Here is a 12,082-nt window from a genome sequence, read left to right as displayed (position 1 = left end):
TCACCAATACAACATATAGGATAGGGAAAAAAAGTGAAATTCATCCAGAGGCTGTTTTCAAACTGTTACATTTCTATTTTCTTTAGAAATTAGTAAACTATGAGTTTGTTTCATAAATGCAATTATTTATCCTCAAAAGTAGTCTTTTTTTTCCAGACTTGAAGCATTTTAGCATTTGTTGATTGATTTCTCACTTCATCTTTGTCAATGATCAGAGAAAAAAAAATCTTGTTGTGTATCATGATAACAGAGAAAAAGACATCGCAGAATTTAGGTTAATGCTGTCATGGGATGTACGTGTATGAACAAAATTATTTCCATCACCAAATTTCATTGATATCTGCAATTCATATAAAATCACCATCAGAACTTGAGCAACAATGATGCACAGAGATGTACTCATGCTTCACATCTTAAACAGGTGCACCAAGACGGACAAAGTTACACATGATATGCACTCTAGAGCCCCCCTATAACTATGCCAGGGGTACAGGCAGTATATATATACACACACCACTGCATTCTTAAAAAATACAAGTTAACCAGGGACACCACAATCACAAATGCAAGTGATTGCATCATGTTAAAAATGTTTAAGATCACTGTATTGTGTTGAAACTATCTCCTTCATTATGCTGTGCAACTTAAAGTTGCCATGGTTATGGTAAAAGCTGTTATATTTGTGTACAAATATATTTGCAGAGGGGAAGTCACAGGCATTTTTGGGAAATGTTAGGGGTTTTTTTTCGCTATGTGACACTGAGGCTATTGTATTAATTGTGTACTGATGCCCGTCCATTTACAATATTTTCGTGTGTTGTTAAATTTGCGGCCCAACAGTGATTTGCAAAATTCATGAAAATTAAACCCTCGCAAAAATAACAGCCTTTACCAAATGCAGCATCGAAGGTCATGCCAAATGTTGTTTAAATTTCCATCTTAGAACTTTCGGCTGTCATAGAATCAAATCAGCTACTGTACTCTGAAATTTAAAAACATCTTCTCAAGTGTTAACTTTACATTGTAGAAAAGCAGCTGAATATAAAATACCATTATGATTTATTCTTTGGTCCATTGCATTATTATAAAAGATATAAGATCCGCTTATTTTAATGTAGTAAGTATTATCTATTATTCATCACAGCTATACCATTTCAACTGTAGAAAAGTTTGATGCAGTGGCTATCATTTCCTTGTGTAGAACAAGAAATTTAGTGAATATTTGAGAGCAAGCCATTGGCAGACATAAGAGGGGATGATGTCATCCCCTCAGCAGATAGTTTATATCACTGCTGAGGAGACAAAACCTCGTATCTCAACAATAATGACCTTTAGGTCTGCAACGGGAATGCTAAGACGGCGCTATTGAGCCAAAAATGGTGTACTGCACATGCGTGACACAATTATTTCCATTGTCCAACCCGTGAAGCTACATGGTCTTAGCGTTCATGTCGCAGATCTAATGCCCACTAATGTCACATGTTCAGAAGATAGGAAAAAAAAAAGAAGAACCCAAGAATGGCAGTCAAAGCACCATAACCTTTGACATGCCATGGTGCCTTCATTTTGGGGGTAAGACAGCTAGGATTTGGTCAGGACATCACTTGACTGATTATCTGACCATTAAATTCAGAAAAATGATTTTCACCAAAATTTGAGATACAAGGTCTAGTCACCCCAGCAACAATATGTGTTCTGTTAATGATTTTATTGTTCTTCAAACACATGTGAAACTTCAGCATTCCATGACTCTCTTTGTGTGTGTGTGTGTGTGTGTGTCTGCCTTGAATGAAGCAGTCACTGGTCTATGCATATCATTTTTTCTGTATGTCAAGCAGCCAAAATTGAATATGAAGTAGAGTTTTTCTTTTTTATGTCAAAAATCCCCTTCATTTTCATCACTTTATTAGATATTGTTGTCTATCACTGTGAACACCTATTTAACCAATCAGAAGATATGAATGTTTCATTCATACTATTTGACATTGTGTTGAAGTAAAATGTCTGCACTTTGTGTGACTGCAGTGTGATAATGTTTTCAATATTACCTTTTGTTTCAACTGAATGTAATTTGAATGTTACACTTTATTTTCATGTAATTTTCTGTTTTCTTCCAAAATCAAATTATTTTTGGCATGTACACTTCACACCCAATGAATGTGTCTTGTGGCATTATTGCATTTTGCAGCTGTGAAACGTGGAGTTTTTGTGTATTTGTTTGGGGTTTTTTTAAAGTTTTTTTTTAATTATTTTGATTTTCTGCAAAATGGCACCAGCTTTAGTTGGTTCTTGTTCTTTACAGTGAATTTAAGAAATTTTCAGAATCATCACCCTTTCTCTTTCTTGTAGACTTTCCATATTTATTTTGTCTGGTTATTACTGTATTATATATCATGTGTCAGAAACGCTTTGTTGAGATGTAACCTAATTGTTTGTTAAAGATATACTGTTATGTAGTTAAGTAAATTTACATAATGATTGTTACTTTTTTTAACCTCATTTGTGTTGAACATGTCATTGGAAGTCATATAATTATCAGATTGAAACAAAATGTGATGTACGCTATCAGCTAATTTTCAACTTTGCATCGGAAAGAGATATGCCGTTTTCTTTGCGCTGTTCAATTGATTTTGTTCCCAAAGCTGTGCAAATGTTGATTACCAAATTCTTGAGCACCCATTATCCTTTGAATTCTGTCTATTGCTTGGTATACTTTGGCATGTTTATTTGCTGAAATGGGTGCCTTTGGTTCAATTGTCTCTGTTTGACTTGCAATGCTCCATTTAAAAACAAGGGGTTTTATTCATGGGAAATTAATTGCAATGATTTTTTGATGCATTTTGGTATGTGGCCCAGTATCACAAGTCTAAGGTGCAGCATGCCTAGACATTGGCTGAATTTGAGTGAGGCAGACCTACCAAATGAGACTCATGCACCAGGGGTTCTTCCTCACACTCACATGCCTGACAAGGTGCTTTACCTCACACCTTACAAAAAAGACCCAAATAAAAAAGAGAAAAGCATAGATTTCCAACCACCAAGGAAAAAAGAATACATTTTGGGACAAGTTTTTTTTTTTTCAGTCAGATAAAGTCACATTATTTCATAAGTATGCACTAGATTGCAAACTTTAAAACTTTAACATGATAAAAGTTCCTTACCTTGGTATGATGGACACTCTCTCCCTGCGCGGTTGCTTTTCTCTCTTGAGAAAATCCCACAGCTATCTGCTCTCAAGATCTTGCTATTTTTGGCAAAGATGCTCATGCTCCGATGACAGGTGTATTTTCGGGTACATGTCACGAGACCGACACCCACGAGTCATACAGCTCACAAGTCATACAGCCCGTGAGTTATACCGCTCACGAGTCATACAGCCTGTAAGTTCAACACTAAGCTAACAAGGCCCACGAGACCGACACATTAAGCCCCGTGTTGTATCTGTCAAACTCGTGGGCGGTTTTTACCTAGTGTCGAACACGTGGGCGGTTTTTACCTAGTGTCGAACACGTGGGCATTATTTGCCTAGTGTCGAACTCATTGGCTGTATGACGTGAGCTGTATGACTTATGGACCTGTTTTCAATGTTGAACTTGTGGGCTGTATGACCCGTGGGTGTCGGTCTAGTGGGATGACCCCGTATTTTCAAGCAAGACAATAGGAGGTGTTCTCTTTGCCAGCAATTAGATTTCAGGTGCTGTTAGCAGGCCATGAGGGAAAAGTAAAGTTCACCTACTGAACAATGTGTCACAGTGTAACCTGCACAGCTTAAATTGAAGTAAAACAATTATGTAACAAATATAGTTACCATTTGACTATGATTACAATTATGCACCAACATGTCATTTTAAGGGTTAATGGTCCAATGATTTGCTGATTGAAAGTGGATTTATAATTGCTTTCTCATTTTAGCACTGTCTAGCAAATATTCAAAAATATGCTCAGGATTTTAGAAAGCAGACATAAATGGGTATAAAAAAAAAGAAATGAAGAAAAGTGAAATCAGCCTCTTTCTAAGTGATACTATGCTGTAATGTCGACGTCATCACACCGTTAATTTCTTTATTTCATGAGTTTCTGTGATTTATGTCGGATGGTATGTCATGATGCTAGTGATGTCATCACATTAGACTACAATAGGTCCATCCCAACAGGGCATTTATGGTATAATGTCTGTTGCCTGCAAGAGTACAGAAGCCAAGCTTGTTTTCAGAGAAAATGCACTGTCCCATATTATGCTGTAGTCTTCTGCTCACATCCATAATAGCTTTCATAAAGTGTAGGCCTGGTGGTTTGTGGGATCAAGATGCTCTTTTTTTTCATGACATTTGAATTATCAAATACTGTAAAAGTGGATATTTTGGTGGGAGTTATTTTTCGCGCTCGGCTGGGTTGGATTAATTTTGCAGGTTTTTAATTCCGTGGAATCAGGACATTGATTACATGAAAGTATTGCATGCAAAAGTATTTGCATGCTTTTATTTTTGCACTAGCTTATGGAAGTGCGAAATGCGCAGAAATTTCCGCACTGCAAAAATGTCCACTTTTACAGTAGCATACCTGTGTCTGTGTAAGAAACATGACTTTCTGTTTTTCATTTTGCTTTTCTCACTTGGGCAAAAGGTAGAAAAAAATAAGATTGTGCATAATATAAATGACAGTCACCTCAAAGTTATTTGCTTCTCTTTTTTAAGCTGACCACTTTTACATATCTTTTCTCCTTTTTTTTCTTGTTGTGCTCTGCTCTGCTTGTGAAACTGTACTTCAGGGTTGATATTAGCTTCTTTTCTTTTTTTGCCATCAATGTTTGTGGACAAGAGAGCCATTGTGGGGAACACTGGATATGTAAAGCATCATTTAAATATACCTCACTTAGTGAATGAAAGCAGTTTGCTTGTTGCACTTGTAGTGTGTGCACATATCAGTCTCATTTAAAAAAGGACTCATCGAGCTATTTAGTTGTAGATACACAAGCTATCACTTGCCACTCTTGCTGGTCTTTTCTGCAATTTTTATTTAAGCATCTTCTGGGGGAAACAAGTAAATGCTATTGCAGCAGTTCTAAGCTTTCTCAGTTTCTTAGCACTATGCTTCAAGTCTGGAAAGGAGCTACTTTGAATGCTTTTGATATGAGTTCTTTGCTACTTGATTGCTGTCTCTCCGTCTTCCTTGCATGAAGTAATAACTTTTATTGAATGAACATGAGTTGCATCGAAATTCATTTCAGTGAAGTTGTTGTGTAATGTTGTACTGCATGTATTAATTTGTTGATGTTTCATTGGTTTTTCCTCTTCATTCCTCCGCCAGACCTGTAAGGAATTCCACCCTTCCCAGGAAGTCAGTGAAAAGATCACACGCCCCACCCCCTCCAGTAAGTGCTTCGCCGAACCCCTCCCCGACAAACAGCCTGGCGAGGAACACCCCACCCCCAGCAGCTGCGGCCACGCAGAACAATCACAGTGGTTCTGAGTCGCCCTCGCAGACGACAAATGGATCGATAGCCAAGCCAGAACGCCCCCCGGACAAGCCCCCAATTGCTGGAAAACCTGTCATTGCGGAGAAGCCCAAACTCGAAAAACCCACAGTACCGAGTCCGACCAAGGAGCGCCCAGGATCAGGACGTGACAGCACCGACGGAAGTGGAGTGCCCACAATTCCGCCGTCGCCGACAACCAAACCAAAAGCAACGTCGTTACAAAGACCCATGACAGCACCACCGCCCCCGCCACCCAGCGCGAAACCACCAGAAGCCAAAGACGGTGTCAAGAATCAAGAGAGCTTTGACACCGACTTGTGACATGGTTCCGGTGTGGAGAGATGAAGACTTATGAATTGCAAGATGGCAGTGTCGTGATTTTATCACGAGAATGTTGTACACTAATACCAAATAAACTTGCACGGATATTTATGATGATACTAAAAAGGAAAATGTGCTGCTTTGGTCTGCAGTGTTCCGACTGTAGGCACCCCTCTCTTGTCTTTGCAGAATCTCAGTGGCAGCCTACGTTGTGCAAGCTTGATTTAGATATATTTTAGACACTATCTTTGCAATCGAATTTCTAGATTATACATAATGATTACTCACTTTATTGGATTGTTAATACCTGTTTGATTGGCATTTGAAAAGAAGTGAATGAAAACTGGTGTTGATATGTAAAATGAGGGAACATGGTTCCCTGTATCCATTGTACTGTGTATCATTTGCATCCCTTTAAATGATGCTTTGCACTCTGATATATACATATTAAAGGACAAACAAGGACTTGTGTGTAATGATATGTTGCCTCATCGTTTTTTTTCCAATATTTGGAAACCACTCTTTATCAAATAATTAGACTCTGTAGATTCTGAATTTTCTCATTTCCATTTCTGTAGTCCCACGCAGAGTTCTCTAATAATCGTCTCTGTCCTTCGTGACTCCCCTCTTCTCACAAACAATCATTCTCATATTACATGCACAAACTGTATAGCCAAAAGAGGGAGATGAGAATATGAAATAGATATGAAAGGAATGACAGAGAGCAGAATGCACATAAGTATTAATCTACAACACAGTTATAGAATATTTAACAGTAAACTCTTCTACATCATAATCTTGTCTATGAATAGGCATTTTTGTTTGCATGAACATGTGTGCATGTAAAACTGTGTGTGCATCTTGTACAGAACAGATGATGAATGTTATAGCCATGCCTCCTGGCAACAAGTGGTACATTCCAAAATAGGATACCCAGTCTATGCCAGCCAGGCACATTCCATTCAGAAGCAGAGGGACGATGATTCTCTCCTGAACTTGCATATACATCTTATGGAGATATGAATGTATTGCTGTTATAGTTCACATTCTACCGTGTGCCACTTTGCTTTTTCCTTCTTCAAATCATGGAGTAGAAGAGAGTTTTTTTGTGCAGAAGTGCTGGCAGGTTCCATGCAAAAGTTTCTGCCATTTCCTTGTATAGAACTTCAACAGCTGTGTACACCAATAAGCACGATGCACTTCTGAGGACTGTGATCTCTGGAGCTGTGCAAACTGTAAGAGCTGCTGCAGGTTGCCATGGTACTGCTCTGCTCTGAGCCAGATTTAAGGTTTGTATGAGATCTTATATGTATAGAGTACCAAGGTGATTATGTCATAGCTTGGGTTGGAACCAGGTGCAAACATGTGTAGCAGCAATAGTGTTCACAGATATTGGGGCCAGGTGAGGTTGTGTAGAAGCTGTTTCCATGGCGATGAATGGCTGTGACATCACATTTTTGTACTCTATAGGCGTGGTCAGACTGGCAAAAGATCGAGAAGTTTAAGATCGCGAAGTTTGGGCCATTCGTACTCGCGCGAGAAAGAGTGCGCCGTCCGATGGCTAGTGATTGTGATGTAACAATGCACATTTGTACGTGACAATGGCCCCGCATTTCGGAGACACCGCCCGCAAACAGATCGAGAAGTTTCGCGACAAGTTTCGCGGGAAGTTTGCGGTCACACTGGCAAAACTTCGAGATCTTAAAGATCGCGATCTTAAACTTTGCAATCTTTTGCCAGTCTGACAGCGCCTTATATGTAGTTTTGTGGGGCCATCCTACATTGTTCTCACAGCACAGAGCCTGGTGTATGTAGCCAGCTCACAACTCAATACAGCTGTTGTGTGAGGGTATCTGTACGTGATTTTTTTGAAAATGTCTATCTTCTACTCAGACCAATTGATTTTAATATGAAAGTTATAGATTATCACGCTGAAGTATCCCATGTCTAACTTGGAAGTTTCACTCATTTCATATCACAGTGATTATGAATGTGTGAATGAGTATGATAAGTGGCCATACTGAAGTCCAATGCCACTTTTGAATCTGGACACAAGAAATTAATTCCAGATTAGAAAATCTTGATGGCATGGCATGCAACTAAAATGCTAATAATGTGTCATTCAGATGTCTTCTGATTTGGTGTTATAGGTTGGGGATGGATGGGGATGCTGTTGAGATTCTAGCAGTATATTTGAAATATTTACAAGACAGTTGATTAGCTGAAAAACTATAAAGGAGTTAAACCATGTAGGATATATCCCAAGTGTAATCACTGTAGATAATGTTGATACCACTAATAATCTTGATACCACTCTCTGTGAGGTTGTAGTAAAACGAATGCGAAGCAAATTTAGGTCTATCGGTCACATTATAACTCATCTGATACTATATATTGTCCAGAGACATTATCATCGAAAGAACTAGCTTGACACGTTCTAACATTTGATCTTGGCGTTGACTCACTCATCTTATGAGCATCTTATGAGAAGGAAATATTAAAGCGTTTACTGCACAGTCTTTGCCTTCTGTTACTCTGTGTTTCTGCTTTCCACCTTTACTTTCCTGAAAAGCATTTGATGAGGCTATGCATCAGCCTTTTCCTATCGTAATGTGATGAATGCTTGCTTCAAGTGGTCTTGGAAGAGTGCAAGGATGTAGGTGATAGCTGTGGGACGATGAACAGAGACTTTGAAGATAAACCATCCATTGCTTGTAGGAGTAATTTTGGAATAACAAAACCGTTACATGATGTCAGTCCAACTCGTGTGAAATATGTCAGATGCTGCAAGATAATGAAGGTAGAACAGAGCAGAATGCCAAGCAATTTCCATGACCTTTTGATTGCCACATCAGCATTAAATATCAAAACATATGAAAAAGATTAAGTGTAGGATGAGGCATTTTATTCCAGCAATATTTGTACTGATTATTTCATTATTATAGATGTGACTGACTTTGTCAGCCTTCGAAAGAAGTAGTGTCCAATGATGTTTTTAGTGCTTGCCACCTAATTTAGATAAGTGAGTAAAAGGTAACAATTGTATGTTTAGAACAAGAGCTTTCTTGTCCATACTTGACATTTTTGTGCGTTTTTGTTTCTAAATATATGTGTCTGCGTAGCATGCAGCTGTCATTTCCTAGTCTGAGCTCATGATGGAAATAGGCTCATATAGTTTCCAGATGTTAAAGAGCTGTCATTTTTTTTTTTAAAGTAACATGCATGTCTTTTTTGGACATGGTGTGTAGGACTTGTACGGTCTCTTGCCTGATCTGGATGTCCCTGCGTACATCCAAGCAAATCCTCCCCCACCCCCCAATTTGTTATTGGACTTCACAGTCTTGTAATTCAATTGCATGGTGGATTTAAAGGGATGGTATAGTATTGGTTTAGATGAGGAGTGGGCTTTCAACTTTTTGTGAGATACCAAGAAAACACTTTTGAAATAGTACAGAGCATACCATTCTAAGAGGAATTCAAAGTTTATTTGATGAAAATTGGTTTTGGAATTGCTGAGACATCCAAAAGTTTTTGATATCTCAGCCATTTTAAAACCAATTTTCATCAAATAAACTAAAATAAATATCATTCATTGTGAATCAACTGGTCGTCAATGGTAACAAAGGAGTTAAAGTGCAGAAAGTATATTACAGGGCTCCATCTGTAGAGGGGTTTATGACTTGGTGATGTAGTTGGTCTTTTGGTGTCTTTCATTTGGGAAGGTTGGGTCACAAATTAAGGAACAATTTTTCTTCCTTGGTGCGTATCAAAAGAGCTCCTGAAGTTGCATGTTCTAAGTTTCAACATACTGCAATTCCTTTTTAAGCTCTTGTTAATTTTGTAGGGTTTTCTTTTTGTTCCTTTGCCTTTTGTGTGCTTCAGCTGGTCAGAAGTAGGTTCAAATGGAACATAGAGTTTAGAGTTTACAAGTAAACCTGTGTGGTGGAATGCTAATTTGTTTTGATGTCATTTCCCCTACACCCAGAACTTACCAGCTCAGTTGTCACTTATGGTCATTGTGGCCTTCAAAGACAGTGACTGTCGGAAAGTAAAAATAAGAATAAATAATATCTGTAAGCTGTTTGCTGGTAGTGTGATAGAGATGTCTTAATTTGAGAAATTAACTTTCCTTTGAGGTTATATGGAGAGAACTGCCACTTCAGTCAAAATTCCCTTCATCAATATCCACCTGAAAAACACCTTTTTTGATCATTTTGATACCGGTAAAATCCAAATTTTAATTGGATTCATCTGATGGTGAGTCCAGAATTTGAATCTGCTCAAAGATGTAGATGAATCTTTCACACTAATATTTCCTGAACAGTTAGTCAAGGAAATGTTTGTTCTGATTGCCACCCGTTTGGTTCACATTGAGTTTGACTGTTGCAATATACATGTACCATGCTTTAGTTGGACGGTGTACTATGTTTCCATGTAGTTTACTCTATCGAGGAAGTTAACGCATAGTCACAGTTTTCCTTCATTTCCACGACTACACAGTGTCATGTTACCATTGGTATTTATGACTGAAAGCTGTGCTAAGATTAATGGCACAATTTTTTTTCTCTATTTTCTTGCATACAGAGTCAGTATTCAATGGGCCACTGACGAAATGATTTTTCAATCTTGGGTACTCACACAGCTGTTTCCGAGAGCTTAGTTTAAAATAAGAACTTTTGAGACACCCAGTAAATGTGTGTCAGAGTCTTGTCAATGTGAATACACTGTAGACATGGCACCCGTGTGATGCAATCAACCAAATCGCATTTTTTTATCACTCGTTTCGTAATCATATCTTATAAGATGTTACGATGGTTATGAAGGACAGTATTTGATAATCAGCCTAGTGTAAGCTTGAAATGTACAATATTTCCCGTAACATCACTTGTATCCATTCCATTCTTAGAAAAATAGAAGTAGATTTACCTAGCCTTTTATACTGAGTATAATCCTTTATCCTCACCTGTGTAAAACCAGTCTTCAGCGTGAGAACGTCTCTATCTCTATCAGATAACATTATTCCTTCTCTGCTCATGAATATATTTAAATGATGTAACTAGCTGGTAAGAATGAGATTCGATATATTTTATGTACACTTATTTATGTAGCTGATAAGAGAGATTTAATCTGTTATTTGGTTCCGACAGCATCAGCAGGTCAGTTTCTAAATTGCATTTTATCTGGGGTTGGTCCTGCAATGTTGTGCGTACTGTATAAAATTGTAAGAAAGACGCCCCAAATGGAAAAAAAAAGAAGTTCTCGACTTTTTTGTTCTAATTCCTCTTGAGTAGAAGAGGAATACATATTTGTAATAAGAAATGACACAAATATGCTACATCTTGTCTCCCTGTGTTTATTCTGAGTAAAGTTTATGATTTCTGCTTAATTGTATACCACACAGACTCCTTCAGGAAGGAGAAGGGGTAAAATTTCGGCTGTTGTGTTGTAAAATTGAAATTAATGTAAATTGCAAATATGACTGAAAGTAGATTCATAAGATCAAGTGTCTTATTGCATATAGACCGATTCTGTGACGCGCTATGTGTATTTTTGGCATGGGCAGCGCCATTACTGCGGTGTCTCAGCCGACCCCCCCCCCCCCACTCCCCCACCCATCTCCCTACATTAGCACGCGCACGGAATGAAAAACTGATGCATGGTTGCTTTAGCCAATAGGCGTCTCGTACTGAGTGCGCGAATGCTTGCTTAGTGCGCAAACCTTTGTTACAAGTGCGCGATAAACATGTTGCCCGTCGGGTGGGGGAGAGGGGGGGGGGGGGGGGGGTCGGCTGGGACACCGCAAAATGAGCTAATGGCTGTGCCCAGTGCCACAAATTGTCTGCTGCCCTCAACGAACCCGAATCGGTCTATAGATCACTGCACCATTGATGTATTAAAACATGAAAGAGAGGGGGGAGGAGGGGGTTGTCTGCGTGTGAGTAGTGTGTTGCGGTTTCGGTTTTACTGTTACCCGTTCTGCAAGTATTGGTGCCGGGATGATATACATTCAAAGATCAGTGGTGGATTTTGTGTGTGTGTATGTGTGTGTGTGTGTGTGTGTGTGTGTGTGTGTGTGTGTGTATTTAGCAAAGTGCTTGATTTTTGTTTCGTTTTGTCAGCACTTTATGAAAAATACTTAATGACAGACAATGTAAAATGTCACGATTAGTTAAATTCCGGTTTTTTAAAGACCTGCTCAAAAGCAAAATAAGGCCTTCTGATATAACGTTACAACATGAAAGAATGATTATCAAGCAGATGATTACCAGGAAAACATGTTACTAA

At 38.5% G+C, this 12,082-nt stretch overlaps 1 protein-coding gene across 1 annotated transcript in view; it reads left to right on the top strand.

Annotated features, from left to right (window-relative positions):
* The window catches only part of LOC139727118 (rho GTPase-activating protein 17-like), a 93,970-nt gene extending 85,712 nt beyond the window's left edge, over positions 1–8,258 (top strand). Inside the window, 1 exon segment of the mRNA XM_071638102.1 lies at positions 5,308–8,258. Coding sequence (XP_071494203.1) covers positions 5,308–5,797 — 490 coding nt within the window. The 3' untranslated portion in view covers positions 5,798–8,258.
* The last annotated feature ends 3,824 nt before the right edge of the window (positions 8,259–12,082 follow it).

This window comes from Diadema antillarum, unplaced genomic scaffold, assembly GCF_040938485.1.
Source record: "Diadema antillarum isolate AM-2024a unplaced genomic scaffold, OU_Dant_1.0 scf00000017, whole genome shotgun sequence".
Taxonomy (NCBI): Eukaryota; Metazoa; Echinodermata; class Echinoidea; order Diadematoida; family Diadematidae; genus Diadema; species Diadema antillarum.
Note: the sequence above shows the minus strand (reverse complement) of the source record. Positions and strands in the feature narration are given on the sequence as shown.